Source organism: Harpia harpyja, chromosome 9, assembly GCF_026419915.1.
Source record: "Harpia harpyja isolate bHarHar1 chromosome 9, bHarHar1 primary haplotype, whole genome shotgun sequence".
NCBI lineage: Eukaryota > Metazoa > Chordata > Aves > Accipitriformes > Accipitridae > Harpia > Harpia harpyja.
In genome coordinates this window covers 40519090-40546604 of record NC_068948.1, presented here as the reverse complement: position 1 = coordinate 40546604, position 27515 = coordinate 40519090, and the positions used below count along the sequence as shown (strand labels likewise).

At 39.9% G+C, this 27515-nt stretch overlaps 1 protein-coding gene across 6 annotated transcripts; it reads left to right on the top strand.

Annotated features, from left to right (window-relative positions):
- Positions 1-3949: 3949 nt before the first annotated feature.
- On the top strand, positions 3950-27140 carry YPEL1 (yippee like 1). Of its 6 annotated transcripts, XM_052795825.1 has the most exons (7): positions 3950-4342; positions 5684-5903; positions 7247-7317; positions 8479-8761; positions 20171-20214; positions 21598-21706; positions 22665-27140. In XM_052795825.1, the coding sequence occupies exons 4-7, from the start codon at positions 8645-8647 to the stop codon at positions 22752-22754; spliced, it is 360 nt and encodes a 119-aa protein (XP_052651785.1). In that variant the 5' UTR covers positions 3950-4342; positions 5684-5903; positions 7247-7317; positions 8479-8644; the 3' UTR covers positions 22755-27140. The 6 variants fall into 6 exon arrangements, with proteins under 6 accessions (XP_052651785.1, XP_052651786.1, XP_052651784.1 ...); XM_052795826.1 differs by lacking the exon at positions 5684-5903; XM_052795824.1 differs by lacking the exon at positions 7247-7317.
- Positions 27141-27515: the final 375 nt, after the last annotated feature.

Genomic DNA, 27515 nt, shown 5'->3' with positions numbered 1-27515 from the left:
TTCCTTAGAGAACTTCAGAGAACAAAATGTGATAAACATGAGTAACTGGGAAGAGAAGAGCAAACTTTTTTTTTAATTACTAAGCTCACATTTATGGCAAACATATAGGAAATAAGTTATTTTTGTTTAAAAAAATGTTTTTTCCTTCTTTCAGTAGTCTTCTCTCAGCTAAAACAGAGAACATGGAGCTTGACAATTCTAAGACCAATCAATTTTTTTTTTTAATTTTGTTAAAGTCTCCAAACTTTTGAGGCTTAATATACCCTGAAGAAGCAAAGGAAGGAACGATCCTGACATTCTTTCTCAGTTTAGATGCCTTTAGATGCCTGACCTGTTCTCAGAAGGCCTTTTAATATTTTTGGATACAATTCACCTCCCAGTTCTATTTCTAATGTGCTAAGCCACATGGACAATGACTGCATGCCATCTCTCCAATTCCTGTAACTCAGTGAATTCCAGAACTACAGACCATAACCTTGATTAGAATCCTAACGAGAAACAGCAAGACCCTACCCTCCTATTACAGAATTATATTTAAAAAGAAGTCTCATTATGCAGAGCTCACAACAAAAACATAGGCAAGAGTTGTCAGTGTCAAAATCAGTCCCATTAAAATGGTGCGCATTATATTATTGATGACAATATGATTGTGATATAATTAGGACACTACACAGGATTTAGTAGTAGTAGTAGTATGCCATCTGCTTTGCTAATCAAGATCAGAGCCCCACTGTGAAAGGCAGATTTCGCCCTAAGAGTTCACAATCTAAACAGTATAGAAATCGAGATGCAAGCATTTAATTTCTTCCATGCTTTTTGTTTTATTTCACTGTCTCAGTGGACTACAGGCAGTACTTTCAAGTACATCATGCTGTATCAGAGGTTCATTCATACAAGCAACCTTAACCTGCTACTGAAAGCACTGAATACATCCTTGACATGTCTTTATCTTAAAAAAAAAAAAAAAAAAGAGAAAAGGATGGTATTCTAACAGTGCAGCTTGTGTATTTGTTACTAGGGAAACAAACAGCAAAGAGAAAGAAACACTCAGTGTCCTTGTCGTTTAGATCTTTCAGTGGAGAAGCAGAGCTTGTGTTAAAACAATGGAAACATTGTTCAGCTTTCGGAATCCTTTGCTGTCCTCGCTGAATGACAGACACTTCTTTCTCCTCCTTGTCCATCTTGTCATCTCTGAAAAGGAGAGTCACTTCTATATTCAGGATTGGACTGCTGGTTATTTTTTTATTCCTCATGTAGAGTTTAATTCCTGTTTCCATGTAACCTGGTCAGTTCCTAACACCTAAACCAACATCACAGCATGTCTCTCAAGGTACATAGAAGAGAGAAACCCGATGTTGCATTTGTATCTGTAGAAAAGCATATACAGCAGCACTAGTAATTCCAAGTTTGCACTTCTTCGAGTCGGTACTGAATCAGAGCATCAGCAAGACTTCAGAGAGTGCGAGAGGTATTGCAGCATTTGCCGCATTTCAACATCAGGACCCTGTGCAGCTATGATCCCTGAAGAAGACTGTGCACGTGTGGTATCATTGCCTTTGAGGTTCAGGGGTTGTGTATTATGGTGAGAGCTTTGCCACCAGTTTCAGTGAAGCAGTGAGGTGTCATTCCATGTATGTCATGATTGATACCTCACTGGTTTCAGTCAGTCATGAGGTGTCAGTCATGACTTACATGGACTGACACCTCACTGCATGGGTTGGGAGGACTACCTGCAAAGATCAATGTTGTTTTTATCGTGACTTTCTGCTCATTGCTTAATATTCCTTGGTCCTAGTCCTTAAAAAGAGGATAAAAGTTGGAACTATGGTAAACATACTGTGGTATAGGACTTAGAACCTGTAAAATACAATGTAAGTATTAACCGTTATTAAAAGGTGGAAGCAATTACTTCTAAAGCATACGTACAGGAGTATTTTTTATAGGCAACTGTGTGGCAGCTGCGTAAATAGGGTATAGGATCAGCCATACCAGATGACAACAGCTGTCCCTAGTCAGATATCTTTTGACTAGATAAAGAAGAACAGACTAAGAAGTCTATCTTGTTAAGGGAGAGTAGTAACGGACCCCTCAAAATGAAGTAAAAGAACCAGCTTATTACAAATTTGTAAAAGCCCTTTATGGGATATTTTTAACAGGCTGGAGCTGTTTTTCAAGAAGCATCTCAAGATTTACATACTCCCTGCAGTGTATCAGATTTAATGTAATTTCTCTGCTAAACTATGCTATATCCCTGCCTCTTTCTCCATTCCAGTTATTATCTTGTTGTATGTCTTTATCATACACCTCATCTAACTCATCTGAGGGAACTGGTTTAAGAAGCTTGATTTGGTGCACTCTGAAGTGTAGCTAAGCCAGTCAAAAAGATTATCACCTTTCTCCTTTTTACAAGACTACAACTACCAGCACTGGAGCTAGAGAGATGATGGGAAAATTGCAATAAAAGCCCTAATGGAAATACTCTCACAGATGTTTGTTTCCTGCTGTTTTGCCAAAACATATTTCTTCTTTATTGTGCAAGCGTGACTTTTTTGTACTATTCTTCAAGAATGGCCATTAATTTGCCATTAAGAAGGAAGATGCATATGACAATAAATGTATAAACATATGAATTATATTAAAAAATGGATAGGCAGAACAAAATCAACTAGCACACGGTTTATTGATTACAGCCACTAGCTGAATTGTAATGGATTATGTCTCTAATATTCTGCAAAGTACCAAGGCCCCTTGGGTAAAAAAACCCCACTTGATAAAGATTTGAAAAAGAAAGATGTCAGTACTGACAAGAAAAGGAGGCGAAGAAAATTTTATTGATGCTGCATTTGTGTAGCATGACAAAGGAGCCCTGCCTTGGGGTACAAATGACAGCTTCGCCACAGGCTTTGTCAGTTTGTATCTCTATACTCTTTGCCTGTAGAAATAGAAGAGTCCAGCCAAAATAAACGAGGAGCTAGTTTTTACTCTTTTAAGGAAAACATGGTCATTGCCAACAGACCTCAGATGCTTTGGAAACTACTTTTATGTGAGTTGTATTTCGGTTTCCTTCATCTTCAAAATTGTTCTTTTGTACCTTAAAACCTGTGTATTTTTATATTTTTAAGCAATGAGGTCTTCGCAAAACTGCCTTTCCGGAAACAAGTGGTCTGACCTATCCTACTTATCTTCCAATCTCCAACCGGGCTTTTTTTCTTAATGGCTTTCCTACAGCCCTGAACTTTTAACAGACCTGTGTCATCTTCCAGAGTTTTACCTACTTTCAGCAGAAACGTGGAAGACAAATACGCTCTGGTGAGAAAAAAAAAGTGTGAGCAATCCTACACTGCTTATTACAGTGCCTTCGTATGAAAACCTCTCAGAAAATACCCCGGGATGAAACCATAACCGAGCAGGCTGCTTCGGCTGGGAATTTACCTCGTGTTCCGTTTTATTCCCCCCCACCCCGTGCACCTTTTCTCCTCGGCTCCTCGCCGCCACAGAGGTAGGCCCCGCCGTCCCTCAGCAGGGGCCGGGCGGGCGACAGCCCTCCGCGCGCGCGGGCGCCGCTTCCCGCCTCGCACCGCCGCGCGCCCGAGGCGGTGGGGGGGGGGCGGTGGGGGGGCGCTCGCTGCACGCGCCCGGCACCCCACACCCGCCCGCCCCTCCGTGAGCACAGGGGGCAGAGCGAAAGGAGGGGGGTGGAGCCAAGCCGGCGCGCTCGCCCCGCCCACCCTCCCTTAGGAAGCCGGGGGAGGAGAGGAGGGGAGGGGAAGGGGGGAAGGAGGAGCGCCGCGCGCCCCCAGCTCGCGCGCGCCGCCCCGCCCCGCCCCCCCTCGCCGCCGCTCCTTTCTTCCCGCCCGTAGGGGGCGGGGCGGGCGCGAGGGCGCGCGCGCGCGCGCGCTGGTGATTGGCTACCGGCGGCGGTGGGAGCGGGTTTAGCGGCCGCAGCACCCCCGGCGCCCGGGGAGGGCGGGGGGGGGGGAGAGAGAAGAAAACACAAAACAAAGGCGGCGGCGGGCGGGAGCTGCAGCGCGGTCGGCGGCAGGATGCCTCGGCCGCCCCTCGGCCCTCAGCGCGGGAGACGCACGCCCAGCCCCCGCTTATGACCCCTGGCCGCCGCCGCCGAGAAGGTAGCTTCGAGGCGAGGGGAGCCACCCCCCCCCCCCCCTTTGTTTTTCGGTGAGGGACCGGCGCTGAGCCCTCGCTGGCCGCCGTGTGAGGACCGGGGGTGCCGCCTCCCCTCCTGCCATTGCCTCCCCCCCCACACACCCGGAGGGAAAGGTGTCCCGGGGGCTCGCTGCTGCTCGGGGTCCGGGCTGGGGAGCGCAGCCGGCACGGCGCAGCGGTGAGTACCGGAGCGTGCGAGAAGCCGGCCCCTCTCCCTTTCGCAGGGATTTTTTTTTTTTTTTTTTTGGGGGGGGGGTGGACGGACGGACAGGCGGCTGCGAAAGGAGCCCCGTCTTGCACGTCCGGCCGGGGGGGGGGCCGCCGTTTCCCGTGTGCGCGGGGCTGGGGGCCGCCGAGGCAACTTTGCTGGCGGGAGGAGGGCTCGGGCGCTATTTATAGCGCCTGGAAATGACGGCAGCGCTGGCTGCCTTGTAGCCTCCTCGTTACAGGGCGGGTGGTGATGGTTTACATAATTGGGGGGGGGGGACGGACGGGGACGACGAGGCTGAGCTCGGCGAGCTGGGGTCCGGTGGGTTCCCCCCCTCGCTCGCTCCCGCCCTGCGAGGGCCCCAGGAGCCGTGCGGCGCGTCCCTGGGCCGGGGTCCGCCGGGGACGGAGCCGGCGGGCTGGAAGAGAGCTGGTCCGTGTTTGGGGGGGGGGGGGGGGGGGGCGCGCACGGTTGTAGCCTGGCAGGGTGCTGGCCGTCTGGGGGAAATGAGCCGTTGTCCTGCGGGGATCGCTGCGAGTGGGAGAGAAAAGGGAACGGCGTCACCCGCCGCGGCGGCTTTGTGCTCTCTCGGTGAGAGAGGAGGAGGAGGAGGAGGAGGCTTCAACGTGCACGGAGCAGCTGCTCCCTCCCGGCGGGGAAACCGAGCTCTGTCTCTGCCGGTAACTTTCTCCTCGCATCTTTTTTTTCCCGTTATTTCTCTGTATCTAAAGTGAAAATGCGGCTGCTGCGTCTCGAATCTTTTAACTTTGAGAGGTTTTTCCCTGCTGGAGTAATCAAATCGCAGCTTACCAAGAGTGCGCGCGTAGGCTTTGTCCGGCTTTGTGCAGCCAGTCAGAGACTCTGAAGCTTATTTTGTGTCACTACTTTTCTTTTTGTTGAGCCCAGAAGGAATGACGGAAAGGCTAATTTCTTACACATTTTATTTCCCTGAACGCTTGTGCGTGGTTCCGAGCAGCGGTGCGAACACCCCCGAGCAGATAAGGAAGATGTTTGCCTCCCCCCCCCCCTTTTTTTTATTTTTTGTTTCTTTTTTTCCCCCCTGTTGTTCCTTGCTGGTGCCCGGCAGGCAGCTCATTCACCGGAGCGGATCCCGCAGGCCCGCGTACCGACCCCCCCCCCCCCCCCCCCCGCCACGCTTCTCGGGGTGTTTGTTTACACATCCGGGAGCCGGGGGGGCGGGGCCGTCGCCTCGGCCCATTGGCCGCCCGGCGCCCCTCCCCGGTGACGTCACAGGTGCGGGGTGGCGGGACGGGGCTGTTAATCATTCATTCTCCCCCCCCGCCCCCCCAGCTCCGGCCTTCGGCTTTTGGGGCGTCCGTCGGGATGCGCGTCCCCCTCGGGGCGAGGGGGCGTCCCCGAGGGCAGGCTGCTTCGTGACCGTGCCCGGGGCAGCCCCCTCGCCCGCTGCAGCCCCTGCGAGGAAGGCGAAGAGATCTGTTGGTTCTGGTTCCTGCTGCCGGTGGCGAATACAGTGAGGGCTTCCAGAGAGGTTCCTCTTGGTTCTAGACCGGTAGGTACGAATACAAGTCACCCGACAGAGGGTTTGGGCAGCCATTTGGAAAGGGAGAGACAGCAACCTGTACGATCGCTTCTGCATGTAATTTTTGCCATTTCTTTTGAATTGCTTAGATCTTGAGGAAACCTACCTGTCATGTGCGTGACCAAAGCACGGACTGTGCTGTTGTCTAAGAGTAAGAACGAAATAGCTGCCTCAGGTTTTTACACGGGTCTCCACAGAATACTGAACAGCAGCTGTGGAACCTGCTACCGCTCATAACTATCACAGTGGAGTAAGACTGGATTTATTCACCATTACTAAAGCAATGACGAAATGGTTTGTTTTGAATCTTGCCTTAACATCACAAAGCAACGAATTCTGTGGTTCTTACGATGTATATCAAACACTTAGGATTGCTTTCTTTTTGAAGAGAGCAATATCAAATACAGTTTTGTCAAAAAAGCTCTGGAATTCTTTGATTTCTGTAGTTGAAGGACTCAGTATATTGAGTCTGAAAGAGTCCAGATTGCCTTTAGAAGTGTGAATTAAAGGACCTTCTAGGAATGGCATGAAGAAAAATATTTTCCCCTTGCGTTCAACTTGCTGAACTTCTGCAAGCATTGAACTGATGTTTCAATTACTGATCGAAAGTGTCTAAAGTAAAGTCAAAACATCTTTGCTTGTGGTGCCTTTCATTCTGAAACCTTGGGGGTTTTTTTCCCCCCATTCCTGTGAACCTAAATAGGATCTGTATCTTTCTAGCATTAAGAGTTCAAGCAGGGAATTTAAAGGGAACCGCACGTTTAACTTCCAGGATTGTGTTTCTTGTGTCATCTTTTTCCTATAATTTCTTAACTCTAATAAATGTGGCTTAATATCTAGCTGTTCTACAGCAAGCTGTTTTCTCCAAACACTGTAATCATTCTTCCCTTTGCAGTTATAATTAAGTTATCTTGGGACAACAGGTATATAATATTTGTTTAGATGAGTGTATTATAAGTTCTGCTCTTCGTGCTAACTGGGTTAATATTTCAAATGTATTAATGTATCCCTTATCGAATCTGTTTTCCTTTTCAGTGACTAACAAAAGTCCAATCATTCTGATGTGTAGATATGTGCTTTGGATGGCAACTTGTTCCCATTGTTGCTTTATTTTTTGGATTGCATATATTTTGCTACGTGTCTTGTTTGTGACTTATCTCTGCCTTTGCAATTCTTTGTGTAAGAAATTTTCTTGTAGGAAGTCCTTCAGTAGTTCTTGAGTCTGTTCTTCTGCTGCTATCATTAGCTGAAGATTAAAAAAAACAAACAAACCAAAACCCTTTAAATTTTGCTGTGGTTGTCTCTTGTGCTAGGCCTGCTGTACAGATTACTCTCTCAAGACCTATTGAAGCACAGTGACTGCTTCCTATAAACAATCTTTAATGTATGTGGCTTTCATTATCTGTTCTATTTGTATTACTAGTATCCTACTGCTAGAAGAGTGGTTAAACTGTGTGTGGGGTAGCTGTGTAGTTGTGTAGTTACAACTGTGATAAGTGTTTTGCATGCTCGTTTTAATAGCTGGATCAAGATACTATAAATTCTTTATATTGGCTCTCATTTCTGTGTTTGTGCTATTGACCTACTCTGTCAGTCATCTGATAGCTAATGACATAAGTGACTGTGCAGTGTTCGTGTTTGGATTACTCATTAGCTTGATGCATATAGTGTGGTGACTGATGGCCTTTGAGAGATCAGTAGATGTTATTAGGAATATTTAGAATCTGAAGTTTTGGGGCAAACTCTAAAAAAGGCTTGCTTTCCAGCATAGCAGGATGGTCTGGCCTTCTCAGTGCATATAATGTCTCTTAAAGGCACTCTGAGAATGAAGAATGCAATTGGGTATTCTCTGTGTAGAATTTAGCTTTTATTATCTGACTGTGATTTTTTGGTAGAATCCATTAAGGCTATTCTGGTAGAGTGGGGAAGTATCTAATTAACTTTGATCAGGATACTAGTCAAAAAGGCCTTTGCCTAAAGGCATAATTCTGCTGAGCTTGAAAGAGGAGGCACAGATCCCTGAACAGGGTGGCAGCATCTTACTTGGTATTTGACTTACAGCCAGATGTGATACAGCAAGATTTTTGCTGACAGCTGAAGTGCAGATATCTGTTGTATGTTTATTGTTGGACAAGGCAAGTGTTCTCCAAGATGCCTTGTCACTTGCTATATTGGAACTGACCACGGGAACTTCAAAGACAACTCGCCTTCTCTAATCCCATGCCTTTTTGCTGTCATTTTCTGCATGGATGTCTTAAAGAGTGTACCTGGTATATTGTAGAAGGTGCTTGTGTTTTGTGGAGAACTGTTTGAATCTCCTCCTTCATTAGAAGTGTGATGGAATAGAAGCCACTAGTGGAACAGAACTGCTTGTTGCTGGGTTGAATGGAACTTGAATTGCACAGCTTCATGGAAGAAAGGGGCCTGTAGTGCAGCCAGGCATTTGCTCTAAATAACGCTTTGCTTTATGTCTAAAATTGTTGAATAACAAGTTTATTCTGGCCTTGTTGTAAGCTGCTAATTGTTCTGCTCTTTCCACCTACAGGTTGTGACTGTTTCTCTTCTGTCACTTGTGTGGAAAGTGCCACACACACTCCAGAACAACAACGGCTTTTGCTTGCATATTCCAGTGTTTCTTTTGTCAGCGAGTTCAGCAAAGTTGTAGTTCTTCAAGTGCCAGCCCTGAGCTGAGTGAGGAGCCACCAGCAGAGATGGTAAAAATGACAAAATCAAAAACGTTCCAGGCTTACCTGCCAAACTGTCATCGAACCTACAGCTGTATCCACTGCAGAGCCCATCTAGCCAATCATGATGAATTGATCTCCAAGGCAAGTGGTTTGTTTAGAGACCTCATGAATTATTTCTTAACCAAAATGGTTATTACTGTATCACTGCTTCCAGTAGATAAGGGATGCAAATTGATGCATACTTCAAAGTATCTTCCCTGGGTTCACTCTTGGGTCATATATGTTGTGTACTGAGGACTGGATATATTCTGGAAACTTCTGAATGTGACATAAAGGCTGATCTACTATATTCCCCATATTAACAACCTCTGTCTACTGTCAGGTAGGTACTACTTGTGAACTGTCATACCTGAAAAGTCTGCTAAGGAAAACTGTCAGAAGAAAAACGTGGATCTCTGGGTATCTCTGGGTAGGGAAACGATTCTGTTTATGGTTATTCCAGATAAAGATTATTTTTGACTCTATTTGATGGTCACAAAACTGGGTGTTTCCAGAATGTTCCACTTCTATTATGGAATCTGTAAAGATGTTTACTTCTGCTGTATACCAGTTCCTAAGGAATATGGTTAGCCAGAGATGTTCAAAATAGTTGGACTGTCTAAACATAGAGGATGTGTGGATCCTTGAAACAGGCTAGGCTTGTCCTTCTTATCTGTTGCTTGAAGAAACCAAGATTTGTGATGTATGAAATATGTAGGAAAACGTGAAGTTTGGGATGATTACTTGACAGACTGGTTCATTCTTTGCTTCAAATAAGCTCCTGATGAATTTGCTCTTAATCGTGTCCTGGAGAAAACACTTCAGTTGCTTTTCAAACCTCTTAATACAAACTGCTTTCTATATAACTATTTTGTCAAATAAAATTTTTAGTGACAAACCCTTTATAACTAACTTTATCTGTTGCTCCTGCCTGTTTGTGTGTTCAGCAGCACTAAGGTGATGCTGCTCTTGAGTGCTGAAGAGATGGGGGGGTTGAGAATGCTTCTACTTCTGAATGGAGGTTTTCTTTGGGCGAGAAGAAAGTACACATCCTTGCTTATCCCTTAGAGGGTTATCAGGAGATAATGGGTTTTCCCTATACAGTTTTTCTCGTGTTACTAATCTTTTTGATCTTTGCTTAGATCTCAAGACAACTTTTTGATTCAAATAGTAAAATTGGTGACAGTTCTTGGCAGTGTTGCTTATTGGTTGCTTACTTCTGCTCTGCCTGCAGTCTCTTCCCCAAAACGATTCTTTCCCTCACCTTGGTACATGTATTGAGGCATGGAACTGCAAATGTGACACGTCAAATCTGAAACAGTGAGCTAGCAACATATATAAAATGATGTGAAGAAAATACTTGTATTAACCTGAAAAAAGTTCCTCACTTTTGTTATAGTGATTGATCTTATTTCATTTTAAGGTCAGCAAAACCAAGAGAAATATTAAAATAGTAATGTGAATGCATCTGAATTTCATTTGTTTCCATGCTGATTTCAGAATTTGAGTATAAGGGGTCTTTTTGGCAACACTGGATTCTAAATTACAAGCAATCATAGCTTCATTATTCACTGCGTGTCCTGGGCCAAAAGCTAGTGGGAGTGGTTAATCTTTCCTGAACTTCAGGTTGTAGCTGCCTACAGGAAGAATGAAACTTTGCTAGCTGTGTCTCTTGAGATGTATAACTTCATTGAGAAAATGCAATTCAAGCACACATTACTTAGTAAGAAGCTCTTCTTTTAGTGGACTTGGGGTTTTTTGGTTTGTTGGTTTTTTGGTTTTTTTTTTTTTTGCATGTTGACTAAACTGCCACAGTTACCATCGGAGCCAGTTGTTCTCCAAGGTCTTGGGAGTTTTGGTCAGCAGAATATTTTGAATATGTTATTAAGCAAGTAATGTGTTCATATTACAGCTTCATAAATAATTTCAAACATTAAAAAAAATCAAATTTTCAATTCAAAGAATGTGGAGAACTCAAAAAAACCCTATATAGTAAATACAGATACTTCCAGGTTGTTTCTAGTGGTGTTGGGAAGGGTGTTAGATATGGATTCTGCTTTATTTCTGGCTTCCGTAGTCTTCTGTGAAGACATCTTACAGAAGTTTCTGTACTTGCAGGTTGACCGTATGCTTATTTGACAGCTGATGCGTATTCTGTCAACTTAAGATTTCTTGACATATTTTATTGTCTAAATCTGTGTGATAATAAGAAATACATTTAAATGTGAGGTGTATCCATTTGTATGTTTGTAAAATAAAAAGAATGTTTCTCATCTATTGTACTTGTATTTGGAACATAGCTTCAAAAAACCCACCTTCCTTTAAGCTTAACTTGTATATATTCCAACATTGGAGAAGATCTTCTGATGGAAACAACTGCAAAGCAATAGTGAGATAACACTTGGATCATTAAAAATAAGTAGTGCTGGCCTGGGGGGTGGCAGGGGGAGTGGTGGGAGGAAATAAGATTTGATTTGTTTTCAATGAAAACACAGGTTAACTTGTGAAATAAAAACTGAAGAAATATCCTAGACAACATGTGTAGACATAACTTGGAACTGTGAAAGGACTAACAGATGAGTGTACCTCAGTACTGTTTTTTATATGGATCTTTTTTTCTGAATTTCTCAAAGTCCTTTCATTGATGCACATTATGTACAATGAGAGAGGTATTTTTTTATTTATACTAACAATATCTAGAACCCTAGTTACTGTAACTACCCAGCTGCAGCAAAAATACTTAAAATAACCTGAAGTGTAGCAAGTTGATTCTATACAATCTAAAGTTAACTAAGAACAGTGCAGTTCCTGTGCTGGTTTTGATCTATTGATGGAGCAGAGAATTGGACTGCTCAACCTGATTTTTGTTGGTTCTTGGTTTTGGTTTTTTTTTTTTTTTCTCCCCCTGCCTTACTTTGAGGGTCTAGTTGGAAGCTAAAGCTCTGTGTAACACTTACTAAATACAATTTTTGGTTACACATTGTATCGCTTTTTTTCCAAATGCTTGCTATACAACCTCACTCTAGAACCCAAGTGCCACAAATACTCTTCAGCAGATAAAGGCAAACAGTATTTGATACCTAGCTGTAAGTGCTTCATTTGGGTATTGTGTCCCCTACCCTGCATTTCCTGGTGTGTAGTGATTGTTGCTTTCTTACATGTGGTCAGGGAAAGAGAGCCAAAATACATGGTGCACTCTTAATTTAAAGCAGCTACAACTAGCTTTTTAATGTGCTTTGAGGTATAAGCATTTGTTATACTTGAACACTATAATGTTTCCAGCTTTAAGATGAAAAGATAAGCTATGCTGTGAAATGAGTGGTGTTTCTCTTAAAAGTTGGTCTGTCATGGAAAAGCAAAGAGCGCTGTGTATTTCTGCCAATCATCCCTTTGATTCTGGTCCTCAGAATACCAGACTTCAATATAGATTCGCAGTTCTGCTTTTGAGAACTGTTGATGCCAATTGTCTGACAAGGATGGCAGCATACACGAATCACCTTTTCATTTTATTTCTGTTCTGTTTGAGCAGAAGGATCTCTTTCTTGCCGTAGAATTAATCATGAAGCTCTTTTTCTTGTGCCCTTGCTGGTGATAAAATGGCAACCAGGAGTCTTGGCAATGACTTTGAAATAAGAATGCAGACTGATAAGACAGTATAAAAATGTGCTACCTGCACAAGTGAATTCATTGTTAGCTGTAGTTTTAGTTGTCTCTGCAGCTATGAAAGGACTCCATGTGTTGCCTAGTGTTGAAATCGGCTTGGATGTTAGTGATTAGGGCATACATTTCTAGGTATTGTCACTCTGTAACCTTGTGTTTTCTGCATCTAGGGAGGAACTTGGAGAAAGGGGAGCAATAAGAAGAAAGCTGGTTGAGAATAGGAGTCCCAAACTAGGAGGTCATCAGCAGTAGAGTTGTTGACAAACACTAGTCTGTACAGCTGAACACACGTATGAACAGTTGCCATAATTTAGAACTCGGCCATCTTGGGGGAAACGCTGATTTGAAGGATACATAATAAGAGAACTAACAAACTGTAGATGAGTTCTAATTGAAATAAGTGTAACTTTGAAGTGGTGTTAGGCATGTCTTGGACACTACTGGTTGGCATTGTTAACAAGTCTGCAAGTACTGGATTCTGTTTCTTTTGGTGAAGACTTTGAAGTGAATGTTTAACATTTTTTTTAAAAAGTGCTATTAGAAGGAGTATACAGGTCTTCACTACACTGGTGGACGTTCAGAGGACAGGGGAAGAACCTGCAGCTTTATTTCTTTAAAGAAGCAAATGGATATTTTTAGAATCGTATCCTACTACTGACTACAGGCACAGATGAGAAGTAACCTGTATCAGCAAGCAACGAAAGGCCTTAATAAAGAGCAAGGCAAAAAATTGATGCCATAGGAGGTGCTTGTTGGATTTAAAATGTTCAAATGGCACATAAAAAGCAACCGAATAATATATGTTGTTAATAATAATAATAATTTTAAAAATCACAACAATTTAAAAAATTGACATAATTAAGTTTTGAGGGAAAACTTCTACAAGACTCTTTGAAGTCCAGGGGAGGTTGCCACTTGTGTGGCCTGTACAAAATGTTATATGTATGCCGCTCTTAAAGCAATTCTACAGTAAGTTTTGTGAAAGGCTTAACTCAAAGAGCTTTCTTCTGTTTTCTTTGGAAATGGTAGAGAATGTGCAGTGATTATTAGCAGTAGTTGATTTTATAGGAGGCAAATGTTGCTTGAAGAGCATAAGTTCCAGAGCACTTGAGAATGGCTTGTACCCACTAAGTTCCAGTAATTGTTCAGAAATTCAGGCATGGTCCAAGAAATTACAAAGAAATATAAATACGTAATAGAAATCTTGGAACCTAGTGGATATATTGCAAAGGATAATGCTTTGTTACTCAACTGCTTGAAAGACCGTTGAATTGTCTTGCAGTGTGCCTTAATGCTGGGGATGGAAGAAAATTTGGATTACTTTGTATAGATGCCTGTATAAATACTGTCACTTTCTTCTGTCTCATTCATTGCAAAGCATATCTGACCAGAGGGGGAAAAAGTCATATGAAGTCACAGACAAGACTAGATGTGTCAATATTTCCAAGAACAAGTTCTGCATAAAGGTATATATACGTAACTAACTGTCATTGACTTCACTGGGAAATCCTTGCACCTTATGGGTAAAAGAACAATCTTGGTAGTTAAATTTAGTTCTCCAAGGCATTCAGTATGCCTGCTGTTATGTTATTGACAAGAAGGAAAAGTCTTCTGCTTAAATAGATGCCAGAATGTTTTTAGCTTTGCTTAGCAATCTGTGGTTTTGCCCTCCTCTAACTGATGAGTTCAAGAGGAATTTTTTTAAGGGTTTATTGTCATTAAATAAATGTGCTGTTCTTAGCTTGATTCAATTTGGTAATCCCCCTTTGCTTATGGTAGAAGAAGTACTTGGAAAGATAGTTGGGCCTGTTGTATGCTTGAAGGCCTTTTTTGTTCCCTGCTGAAAAAGTTGGAGAACGGGCTGAATTTCATAAATGTTCTGGTGGTAATTTTTTTTCTCTAAGAGGCTTCTAGTTTTTTCGGTTCTGTTTTTTTCCTCTTGGGGGAATAATCTAGTTTTTGGAAGAGAAGCAATCTTTGGAAAACATCCAAGAATAGATTTGAAGGCTTAAAGGAACTGGAAAGTGGGCAAGGGAAGTGTTCTACTCTATGGGTGTTTTGGCATAATTATTTCTGAAATACGTTCAAGATGCTGTATAGCTCAAGATAACTTGTCCAGCCTGACAAAGTCTTCACTTCAGGAGATAACATTTGCCAAATCTTCAGGCTTGCAGTTTTTGGGATAGAATTTTTTTAAGGTTATTCTCTGCATATTGAACTTTATAACTTGCTTTATTAAAATCAGTAAATAATTGAATGAAAATGTACTTTCAAAAAAAATTTTTAATACTTACCATGGAGTCATCTAGAACTTGCGTAGTAAGCAGCTGAGCAGCATTATCTCTAGTAGTCTGCAGTATTGAGGAGTTGGATCTGAGAGTAATATCAGATGGAACAAATCTTTTTTTTCCCTGATACATTTCTTTGTCTGTAGCTTATGTTGAATTCAATTTTCTGAATTTATTTTTGTAAATCTTGAAGTGACAGGATATCCTTAGTCTCCGATGCATCTTACTGAGAAGATAATTTCAGACATCAGAGGACTTGTATGTGTTTCTGATTTACCTTAAGAATACTGCCCCTAAGAATGCTGTCTTCTGAATCATGCAGTAATATTTCTTTGAATTGCATATTTGTTCAGAATACTAATTCAGGTTGACCTATCTTAGCTTGTAAAGTGGACTCTAGCAAATGAAAGGAAATGCAAAGTGAAGCAAAAAACCCCCTATGGACTTCTTTCATTTCCATTCTTTAAAATTATTTTTCCATGTTATGAGTATCTTGCAAGCTGTGCTTAAGGAAGATACTGTTAATGCCATTCTGACTTGCTGATAATAATGCCTGCCATACCTTTAATACATGCTAAAATGGCGGTTTCTCTGGATGTTTTCTGTGGAGCATGATCTCTAGCCATGCAATCTTAATTCCATCTGTGAGGAATAATTAATTACATAAGCTTTTTAGTAGCTTCCCTTCCCCCACCCATGCCCTTAGGTATGCCTTAGGGCAGTAAATACATGTTCTGCTTAACTGATACTTCCTTTTCTCCTGGGTAAAATAGCTAATCCTGGTGTTAGAGGTAATGATGGGTTTAGCTTAGAAGTATAGATCATATCAAATTCTGCAGGTATGTACTAGTGTGTAAGTGAAACATTTATGAAGTTTCTTTACTACAAAATGTATTGATGACAGAGGTCTGTCAGATGGCTTGGAAAGATCATAATACGAAACTATTCTTGCAGTCAACCTTAGTATAGTTCCTAAGCTCCATTGTACAGTTTTGCTTATGCTATCAGACATTCGAGATACTTTTGAACTGTGCTTAAACAGGAAAAAGTTACAGATCTTTTAGATCTTCCTGTAGGAATGGGCAGCTAGTCAAAGATGTGGATTTTCTAGGGAAAAAGTTAGCTCATAAATCAATGTAATGTTATTAATTGAGTACTATGAAAAGCAGACTTCAAGTTTAATTTAACTGCAAATATTAGTTGAACTGATAAGTTGCCCAGCTTCTAAGGAAATATAGTGGTTGATGGGAGTCATTACTGATGACAGTTGGTCACGCTTGCCACCATCTTCCAGTTCCTCTCTACTGGGTGAGGCGCATATTTAAGACTCAGTTTTAATAGAATGTTCTGTTTTATTTATGATTTATGTACAGTGCTAGCAATCTTGGAAGTGCTAAAGAAATCTTGCAAAGTAAAAGTTTGCATTTGCATAGGTGATGTTTATTTTGTAGAAGAGCAGTTTGTCTGGAGACTGGTTTGAACAGTTATGCCTGTTAGTCCTTGACATTGCCATTTAAAATACTCTCTCCTCTTTCATTTCCTTTGAGGAGTTGACACACAAGGCGTTTAACCTGTCAGTCTCTTAAAATTCCTATCAGTATAACTGAATCATACAGTGCAGAGTGTGAGAAACTTAGTGCTGGTAAAAACAAATGTTTGTTCAGTATTATTTTTTTTCTGGTTATGCAAAATACTGTTTATAGCTAAGTTACAAGCTTAGCAAGCAGTTCAAGTGCCAAAATGAGTTGTCTTCTTTTTATTTCTAGTAATAGGATGCATCAGGAAGTAGAGCTCTGATAGTAAATCTTTCTTATACCTAATCAACATTCTGTGATCAAGAGAATGCATATGGGACAGATGTATACCTTTTTGTGTTGTCTGAATACAGGTTTTTTTGGAGAAAAAAAAAATCTCCTTAGCTATTCATGTGAATAAGAAACAATGACTGCCAAGCTCTGACAAGTTAAGAAATTCATAAGAAAAATTAAAAGGTATGGGAATTTAAAAATTGATATCTTTACAGTGCTTTCACTTCAGTCAGTGTATAAGAGTTCCACATGGGTGGATTGCAGACCATTAAATGCTCAATGACATGTTGATGTAGTGGTTGGACACTGAATTTAAAGGAAAGTCTGAGTTGCCTAGACCCAGGTTCTGTATTTGAGAAGGCAAGAACACAAGTTCCTACAGGTTGCTGTCACGTTATCTGTGAGTGATGTAAACGTGGAGGAACTTGCCCTTCACAGCTGGGCAAAGAAGTGATTGTTCTATGGCATGTAAATATAATATTTAGCCTCTAAACATGTATGTAGCTAAGAAAGATGGTATGATATGAATTGGCCAAACTCCACTAACTGGAAGCTAAAGAAGGTGGGAATGGAGGGGCTTTTCACAGTGGGATGTTTGCGAACAGATTTTCTTTCTAAAACCACTGTCCCAGGAAAAGGTTCTGTTTTGTGTTGCTTCTCCCTCCACTCTACCCTGATAATCCTGAAAATTAGAAGGTAATGAAGATGGCCATTTCTGAGGGGGAAAAAAACCTAGGAGAGTACAGCCTATTGAGGGCAACAAAGCAAAGGATGCAAGAGAAGAAAAGTAATCTTTAAAAATAGATTGGGGAAAAAAGAACAACTAAAGCAGTACTTTCCAACCTGTGTATTACATTTAGCTAGAATTTTTTTTCAGCCTATGGAACAAGAGGGGGGAAGAGCTGCTTTTTCTGCTATTCCTGGCATCCTGTTACTGCCCTCTGCTTAATTTTGAGAAATGTAGGGTCAACGGAGAACTTTTATGAGGTGATATTAAGTCAAGACTAAACATAAACTTGGCAGAAATAATTGCATAACATAGTTCAAAAGGTCTTCTGAATGTTGATTTGTTCTGGAGTCATCTTCTCAGCTAGCTGGGGAGCTTCAAGTATGGCATGTAAGTTGTTTAAAAAGTGACTGTGTAGGACCTGACACCCCCCCCCCCCATCAATTTGTATGCAATTGGCATGTGTAATTACATGTAAATAGAGAAACTAGCACATGATTAATTTAATAGGAGAGAGTATTTCTTGGTGGAGTTTGAAAAAGGATTTGTGAATTCTAGTTCACAACAGTTTCTAAAGCAGGGAAAAATGGCTGCAACTTATTTAAGAATTTTTACAATAGCTTAACCAAAAATAATGGTTATCATGGCTTTGAAAGTTCTCTTTCTTCATTTCGGGTACATGGAACAAGGAAGTGCTAGTTTAAGTTTACTTCTAATGAATAAGAGGACCTTTAAAGTGTTTCCTTTGCTTTTTCTTAAATGTTGGGGTTGCACAACTGTAGTTGTCACTAAATTCATGTGTAGTTGACTCAGGCTAGTTACTCATTTGTTAATGGGCAGTTTTTGAGAGCATATGCATGAATAGTTTTTGTTTTCATCTGCAGTAAGCATTCTCTGCTTTGTTATTGATTGTGAGACACTGGCTTTAATTTAGAGAGCAGTGTTTAGTCTATAGAAACTACAGACTGTAGCTTCTGTACATTCTGCCAGTTTTGTGATGCGTGTTTAAGTATCTTGGGAGAACTGAACTAGTGGTGGTGGGGTTTTTTTGTTTGTTTTAAAGGTAGGTGTAAGGATTACTTTCTGGCAGAGCTGTTCAGACTCTGTACTCAACTGAGTCTCTCCTTTCAGGGTCAGTCCTACCTGGAGTTTTAGCTTTCACTGTACTGCATAGTCTATCTTTTTTTCCTTGCCTTGTGAAAAATAAGACTTGCAGTTCTGGCTAATGCAGAGAGTACTTTTTCTTTTGTCTTTGCTATAGATGAAGAAATACATTCTGTCGATAAAAATCTGTTTAATAATTCTTTTAAGTGGTTGCTAAAATAATACTAAAATATTAACATTATAAACTGTTAAGTAGAACTTCTCATCTTAAGGTGAGGTTTTATGAGTAGCTAAAGGCTGTATGTAACTACGCTGCCACCATTGCTACTTACAGTAGTCCAGAGTCATGGATTTCTTTTAACATTCTTTGTTGCAGTATATAATCTGGTTAATGTTAATCAAAGTGTTCATTTTTATACATTTCCCTTTTACATCTTTTTTTGCAAACTGTTCTGAGTAAGTAGCTAAGCTACAACAGTTATTGGTGTTGTGTTGCTAATCATTCGACTGGCAAAATTTCTATTTTGGTGTTAAGTGACTTCTAATTATATAGCTAAATACATGTCAGAAGAAGAATCCGTTGCAGAAGGGTCCTTCTACCTATGGTTCCATGCCTAATGTTACTAAAACAATTAAAAAATACTCAAGGTGAGATTTTCCTTCCAAAAACCTTCCATGTTGATCTAATGTAGGTTTCAGAAAAGTTGGTCTTTGATCTTCAATATTAGAACTGCAAAGATTCTTAAAAACAATGGTACTTTCTCTGCCGCTTGGATAAAATTGTTAACTTTCTTTGAAAGTAGGTCAGGGAAGGGAAATTCTGGAAAAAAAGAAATTAAGACAGTTTTGGGATCTTTTTAAATGGAATTCAGTGTGGAAGAGAAAAAATTAAAACATTTCAGTATGATCCTGCTTGAATGGGAAATAATGGCTATGTCTAAATTATCAAGTAGTTCAACAGAGAAGGAACAAATCAACAGATGAAAGCAGTGATGTGTCTTACATACATTTGGAATGTTTTACCTATGGCTGAATCTAGTCTGCTCACAAGTTTTGCCAGGATGTTTGTAGCTCAAGGCTGTCTGGTCATAGGTGCAGGCCTTTATGTCTTCATTAGCATTTGTGGAGTGCACAGTAGAAGAGCTTCTGGCTTAGTTCAGTACAGAAGGAACAAAGATGTAGTTCACAGACACTGAAACTGCTCTGCAAGCCAAACCAACCCCCAGTAAGTGTGGTTGATTAGGGGTTTTACTTCAGAACTGTGCTACTGCTCTGAACTAAAACATTAATTTAGATTCAGCCAAGAAAGTCTAACAGTCATCTTTTGTCCATAGTCTATCAGGAATGTGAGAGATGGGAAAGCATATGGCTGTGCTTGGGCATTTGATGATAACAGTTGTTTTACTAAAATAAAGCTGAGCTTATAAACTGATCAGATGCATTTCCTGAATAACAGTATACTGGTTTTATGCTTGGTCCAGAATTTCACTGGTCTTTCACCAAATGATGGAGTGAAGTTGAAATAAATCAACTTTTGGGTGCACCGGGAAGGGACAGAGGAGATGGAAATAATTCCCTTTGAGTTAAAAGCAAGTTATTTTAATTAGCATGATGTCTAGGAAAATAAGCATTGATATCTTGCAGAGGGGTAGGAAAAAAATATGTTTTGTTTGCATTACGGAAGACTTATTTTGAACAGCAATACAGTTGTTACAACTTAAAATAGTTGCTGAAAATCTAATAAGGGTGAAAACTTTGACCAGGCTTTCCTGTAAAGAATTGGTATAAAGTAATTAATCTGAAATAGTTTATATCTGTATTATGTATATATGCTTACTAACGCACCCTTCTGGAACTATTTTTTTGTTTGGTGGGTTTTTTTGTGTTTTTTAACAAGTGCAATTTTTTTTTTTTTTTAATGCAGTCCTTCCAGGGAAGCCAGGGACGAGCCTACCTCTTTAATTCTGTGTAAGTATGTTGTTATGGTTATGCACACTACCTACAGAGTGTAATTTTTTTGGTATGCTTCATAAGTGGAAAACAGTAGGAATTAACGTAACTGCACTTTGCCCTTTTCTTTTTAACGCTGGCTTTACTGACCAGCAATAGTTACTAAAGACTACTGAGGTGATCAGCAAGTATCCCTTTGCACATATTAGTCTATCTTATATTTTAAGTAATTCTGCTAATAGATGAAAGTTTAGGGGTGGGTGTTAATGTGAAATTCCATTTGTGTATGGAATGGTAACTGTCTTGAGTAAGAGTTGCCGTTCTGAGATATTCCAGAAGTCAAAATATATTGTGTGACTGTAAAGTCATGCTGGACAACTCTGCTGTAGTCTAAAGAAGAATTTTCCGGTGTGATAGTTAGATACATTTACAGGTTAATGTTTCAGTAAACTTGGTGCATCTTAAATGACCTTGAATAATGCAAATGTGCTAGAGGCAAAAGGTGATTTTATCAAGCCTAGTATTTGCAATTTTAGGCATGTCCTACCCATGATATAAGGCTCTTTGAATTTGCTAATGGATGTATTTATTTTTCAGCAGTTCTTTGTGTTGCAGCATTTTGGGAAAAGAATGCAGTTAAGCGTCTTAGTCTATTTTAGACCAAGATAATGGAACTATAACTGCAAAGGATTTGATTGTAGATCCTTGAAATTCTTTTTATATGTAGTCATTTAGTGGTGACTTGGGACTTCTAGTATAACAGTAGTAGTAAGAATCTGGTAATACAACAGCAAAAATGGCAAAATTTTGTTCTTGTGTAACACTGTCTAAAAACTTGGTTTAGTCTTGCCTCGTTTTCTGCATAGAATCTTACTCATGAAAAAACTAGCTTGATGCAATATTTCATGGGATGTTTTGTTTTGATATTTCTGTTTATTCATCATGACTTAGTCTGCTGATCTGTAGCAAAGAAATATTTATGAGGCTTTTTCCTTGCTGCTATTTTGGAGTTGGTTCTGAATTCAGCTGTTGGTGCTCATTTACTGGTACAGACTTCCATTATAGAGGTCTCAAATTGTTTTTGAAGAAAAGCCCCAAACTGCAGAGGCATCCAGTTACTGCTTAGTGTTCTGTTCTCTGCAAGTTTAACTATTTAGCCTGTCTTTGTTGATGGGAGTAAGTGGGCATCACCAACAGTTTGCTGTTTAGACTAGCCACTTGAAAAACAAAAACCCCTTTTTTCTTCCTGTCCTTCAGCTCAGTGTAACAGAGGAAGTTACTTTGACGGCATTGAATAAGTTAGGCACTTTTTTTAAACTATTTTTTGTCTTCTGGAGAAAAGGTGGGTAACAGGTAAGAAATATAATTGCTCTTTTTTTTTTTTTTTTTCCCCCCCCCCAGGGTAAATGTGGGCTGTGGTCCAGCAGAGGAGAGAGTTCTTCTGACAGGTTTACATGCTGTAGCAGATATCTATTGTGAAAACTGTAAAACCACTCTTGGATGGAAATATGTAAGCAATATACTTAAGTTTTCAATAAATGTTTATAAGTTGAAGGACAGATACTTGAGTTAGGCCATTGAGTAGCACCTGTACTGATAGTTTAGGTGAGTTAGCTCTAGTGCTTTTGTATATATCAGACTGTAATATAGTTTTGCTTCCTTACGTCCGCTGGAATGCTGTAGTAGATAAGAACTTTATTCTGGACTGCAAAACAAGCATGAGCTATAGGTGCTATTACAGTTATCTAATACTTCTGTAATATCTTTTTGCAAGATTACCAATGACATACACTAAACTGGATGGAAGAAATTGTCAAAGTGGGTCTTTAATTTCTTGTGTTGCAAAAGTTGGTTCATATAGCAGAAATATGAATTACGATAAATGGTACTGAGCATGTTTACACTGTTTACAACTAATGTGAACTTGATTCTGTTGTTTGCAAAGTTATCTGTGCACTTGCACTGTTAACTGTAACACTTGCAGCTGTGTTGCAAGTTTGATGTTTTGAAAATGTTAGATTTTGGGTGTTGCATGTAGGATTTTCATTGATTCAGTATAGCTTCAGATCTTCTAGAAAGAAGTTGTCCTAATGCATTCCCTCTGATGATGAATATAGAGGAGAGCTTTTGAAAAGGCTTCCATTTTCTCTTTACATTTCTTCTGTGAATGAGGAAACTGAATGCAATAACGCTGTTTCCTAACCTTCACTTAAAAAAAGCGTTACAATTCCCTAAGCAGTGAGAGAACAAGATCTGTTCTGCAGTCGATCTGCCGATGAGAAGTTTACTCCTATTTCCTTCTCAACCCTCTTTATCCTCTCTTTCCTCCCTCCCGCCCTTGATTTGGTGTAACAGATATGGGATGTTAACTGGAACGTCTCCTGGTTTGTATTTCTAATGCAAGTTTGATGTTTAAAAGACTTAATTTCCCCAGCTTAATTCAGTGTCTTGATTTTTCTTCTTTCCAGGAACATGCTTTTGAGAGCAGTCAGAAATACAAAGAAGGAAAATTTATCATTGAACTTGCCCACATGATAAAAGACAATGGCTGGGAGTGAATCATAACCTTTTTCCTTCTGTTTGGACAATATTCTGTGGAACATGCTTTACAAAGACTAACGCAAAGTAAAGGAAGAGCTTGGCTAGAGTGGCCCTGAGAATATCACTGAACTCTGAAACCTCACAAATGAGTAGTGTAGTGTAAGTGGCTATTTCAGGCCATGTTTGCCTTTTCTCCTTGTGTAAGTTCCCTCTTTTTGTACGTGTATTATTGTGTGAACAGTTGTTTTGGAACATTTTGGATGACCTTTTTCTAAACTCTCTCAAACTAGAGAAACAGTCCACTAATTGAAAACGGATTTTACTGGTTAGCATCTATCTCTGACCTATGCCTTTAATGCTACCTTCTGCTGTGCATGCTTCTTGCCTAAACACCTACACTCCAGTCCTGTAGAAGTTCTATATCTGAGCAGTCCGAAAGAATGTATGGGATGGGGTGCTTTTTTATATGTAGCAATTTCTGATGTGTTTGGCAGTGAAGAGGATGCAGTATTGTAGTTAATTTCTTTTTTTAAATTTGAGTGTACCACAACCTATGTACATCTTGTAGGTGAATCGGTTAAAGGTACAGTGCTCACTTTAAAAAAAATATTTCAATTGCACTGACTGAAGTTAGCAGCCTCAAGTTGCTAGGAAATGTTATGCTAGAGGTTTGGTATCTTAATGAAATACCTTAGAAGGATTTTAAATCAGTAATGCTATAGAATATGTTCATTTAAGACCAACATATTCCCTAAGGAGTTTGCTGGATAAGAAATAAAAACTATAAAACTATAGCTTGCAAGATTAAAAAGGCAGAAAAATATATGCATCTTCTATTTTGGAAAAAAAAATTAGTCAGTGTATTAAAAAAAAAGTTTTGGTACTGTACCTTTGCCAGTAACAGGGACTTGTGCATCGGTAAAGTTTTATGGCTGGTTCCATGTAACTGTATAGTCCTAATGCACTGGACAAAGAGGTTGATATCAAGGAAACTTGTTGAAGTATTCTGCTTCTGCTACATTTGAACAAAAATATTTATTTTTGTGAGAAATGGCCAGAGCCTATGACATGAAAATTAATATAGTACCTGTAGGAAAAGGAGGGGTAATAAGAGGGAAGGGAAGTTTGACTCGGTTTTTCATAAAATAACAAGATAGTTTTTAAAACTTGGGGGTGGGGAAAGGGTTTCTTGGTTTGCTGGCTAAATCATCCCCAAGTACCTTTTTTATAATAAAAATTTATATGAAACTCACCTTCTCTTTTGTTCTCATGCTGTTTCTGAAATGGAATGAGTCAATGAGAGAAAATTCTGGACAGTGTATGCACAATATTAGCTGTTGGTATCTGTGCGTGCAAATTCTGAGCAACTGTGAAAGAAATGCTCTACGTAAATTTGCTAACTTTATTTGCAAATTAAACAGTCTCTGAAGACTTTTTGTATTTTAATCCTTTTAATGCTTGAGGACAAAATGTTTGGAAAAAACCCTTTAACACTACGTAAGTACTATAACTGAACAATATGGAAGCCTTGCAATACAAAATCATTTTCTCTCAATAACAATTCTAATATGGCACCTGCAAAATTAGTCATAGGTGCTGTTGCTGCTGTAACGTTTTTGGGAATCCGATAGGCTTTCTGAACTCTGCTGCACTTTAGAAATTTTGTCATACATGAAAAACTATGCCAATGGGTAGGGGCAATACAAATCCTTTAAAACCAGCTTTCCGGTGTCTTTGTGGAGAGGAAGAGAGAGAAGAGAGTTCACCCATGTGTATGCGTTCTCTGATGCAGGCTGGTTAAACTGCATTCAAGATGTTGTAGTGATCTATACCTATGAATTAAAAATGTAAGAATTAGAGAAGTAGTTAAAGCTCTTGGGTTTCAGTCCAGAGACCTAAGGTAGTACAGTTGTGTTCAATCTGGATTTTGTGGCTTACATGTTACTACTTCATGTTCACATCATCAGGCTTCAAAGTCTCCTTTTAACAATGTCATTGATGCAAGATGGGCTTTGGTGTTGCCTGTCTCTTGATCTTTTTTGACCTGGAATTCTTGGGATTTTATTTTCCTCCATTGTAATGTATGTTGCCAACAAAGAAGGCACTAAAACTTCTATCAGCAAAAATTTTGTGTTGGCTTCAAAGTCCAGTTGCAACGTTGATACTTGTGAACAGGCTTATGTGAAGTTTGTGTATCTTTGGGCTTTTCTTATTTCCTGGCTATGGGCTTGTTGAAGCAGTACACTGGACTGAAGACAAAAGTAATGGCTGCTTTTCAGTAGAGAGTTGAAATTAAAGAAAATATGTAAAGTATTAAAGATTTTTCTCTAAAATTGGGGGTTTGGCTATCTTCTGTTAGTAAGTTAATGCTGCCTGTAACACAGTCTGATTCTTACTTAAATTCAACCTCTTTCTTCAGTGCATTATTTGTATTTCAAACTGGACATTTTCACCAAAACCTTAATTAACTTTGATGCCAAAGGTTGGGACTTCATCAAGTGCTTAGCACCTAGAGCTTCAGACTACTGGCATAAAGAGTTAATGATCTATATGTGATGTTTATGGCTTTTAAGAGAACCAAACAAAGCAATATTCTTTTTGGTCTTTTAAGAGTGGACGCTTAGGAGTAAAGAGTAGAACTAGTACAGAATTGCTATTTCATGCTGCCATGTAACAATTCTTGAGGCTCATTCTATTGAGGGAATACATGAATTTTCTTCCTGTGTTGCTTGGCAGCATCAATGATTATTTTCTCCCCTTGTAAAGATGTAGAGAGTTCTTGTTATTGGTTTTGGTGAAAGTAGAATCCAGATAGCAATGGCTGCTGGCTGATGTGAAGAGGTCAGTCTGGTCACTGAACCCTCCAGCAGTCATTTGAAAGAAAAATAAACTTACTTGAAAAAAATTTACTAAAGGATTTTCCCTCTAACCAATTTTTGTAATATATTAAAGATTATATTTAAAGTTTGTATGTGTTTGCTCTGGGCAAGTTTACTTCCCCTCCAACTTGAGCACTTTTGTTACTTGTACTGGTTATTTTTATTGTTGGTCTTAACATTTATTTTGTATTTTGTTTTTTATAAACTGTAACAAAAAGCTTTTGTGAACCTTTGTTTCTTGCTGGCTCTTTCTTGGACCAAATGAACTGACTATGAGCTGGCTTAGAAGAAATGTTCATTGGGATGCATAGGAATTTGCTAGCAAAAACGTACATGTATTGAAAGTTTTTTCCTCTGAACCTCTAAAGCCATGCCTGTCCTAAAATAATTAATCATAATTTGATGTGACTTCAGTAATCTGACCACACATTCTCTGTCTAGGTCCAAAATAATGGCTGTAACAATGGTGTTCCAGGACTGAGTCTGCCTCCAAACACTAGAGTTTTATTCTTTGGCTGGTCACTCTAAGTACCTTTTTGATTAATAAAAGGCAATGCTGCCATCTATAAAAACTCTGTTAAGTTGCAAACTTGCTGTGAAATAAGCTGCAGAATTTGGGGGAGGGATTGCTGACACATCAACCTAACCACTCTTGCTGTATGCTTTTTAGCAGTGTAGTAATCTCAATTTTATCTGCCAGTAAAAAGGGCCAGAATATGAATTTCCCTCGTTCATTGTAAGCTATATGATGACAAACTGTATTAATGAAGTTTATTATAATTCCATCTTAATTTCCCACTAGCAAGGCCGAGTATAATGGCCATTCTGAGTGGTATGCCCTGCATGCTTGCTGTCTTTCACACTCCGTGGGAGAGGAGGGGGAATACAGTTTATGAAATTTCTTTGAATTAAGATCTGGCCTCAGAGATTCTGACAAATAGTCATCACTGTGCCCATAACCAAATGGTCATCTGTATTTCTTATTGGTGTATCAAGTTAGTGCAAGAGTTCATGAACGCTGTGTACCATTTTTGGTGGACTTACGCTTCCCTCTGAGTAACGCTTGTAGAGCTTTTTCTGCATGCTCATCTCAGCAGTCAGATTGCAACAGTAGTGACCTACAGTCTCTCAGGCCAAATTTCAAACATCTCCGTTCTGTGATAATGGCGATGAGTGGAAGAAGCTGTCAAATTATTGTTAAACTTTTTGGACACTTTATTGTACTTCATTGAGACTCATGTTAAGCCAACCAGCAGTATAAACGCTTACTGGAAAAGGAACAGACACTTCAGAGGTTTCTTTTAAAAGGACTGTTACAAATGGTTTAAGGCCTAAAGCATGAGTCATAAATGGCAGTTGAGTTGTGCCTCATAGTTTCTTAAACTCTTTACAATGCTTTCTTTTACAGGTGACATGGCTGTGTTGCTGTTTTGTCCTAGCAATACTGTACATCATTTGTTGTTTCACTATATTGTATCTACTTGAGGTATCACAATAAAAGCTTTCGATTGTTTTGTTGAGTTACTTGTTGGTTTTGTGCTAGCTTTTCTTCCTAAATAAATTCTTATGCTTTATTCTCTGATAAAGCCCAAGAGAAAAGACAGTGCTCCTAGTTGCTCTTAAAAACTTCTGAATGTGGGTTGAATCTGATTTTTACGTGGCTTTAAGACTGCCACTAAACATTTTTTTCCTTTCACTAATCTTTCCAAAATACAGAAAGTTGTGTTTGCTACTTTTAGGGCTTTTGTCCATTTTGAGCCAATTGTGGAACCTCTGCAAAGTGCTTTCAAAGAGAGAGTCAGTCTGTGCACACCCCAAAACTAACTTTCAGAGAAATTGTGGGAAGTCTGGGTATGCTTTCTGTTGCGTTACCTTGGTCATCTGTAGACCAGAGGAGCA

What these genes read in the sequence shown, in the direction of transcription:
- YPEL1 (XM_052795827.1), top strand. Translation starts at nt 8,645, where the DNA reads ATGGTAAAAATGACAAAATCAAAAACGTTCCAGGCTTACCTGCCAAAC. An exon ending in GCCTACCTCTTTAATTCTGT is followed by an intron (nt 20,215 to 21,597) that starts GTAAGTATGTTG and finishes CCCCCCCCCCAG; the next exon opens with GGTAAATGTGGGCTGTGGTC. An exon ending in CCACTCTTGGATGGAAATAT is followed by an intron (nt 21,707 to 22,664) that starts GTAAGCAATATA and finishes TCTTCTTTCCAG; the next exon opens with GAACATGCTTTTGAGAGCAG.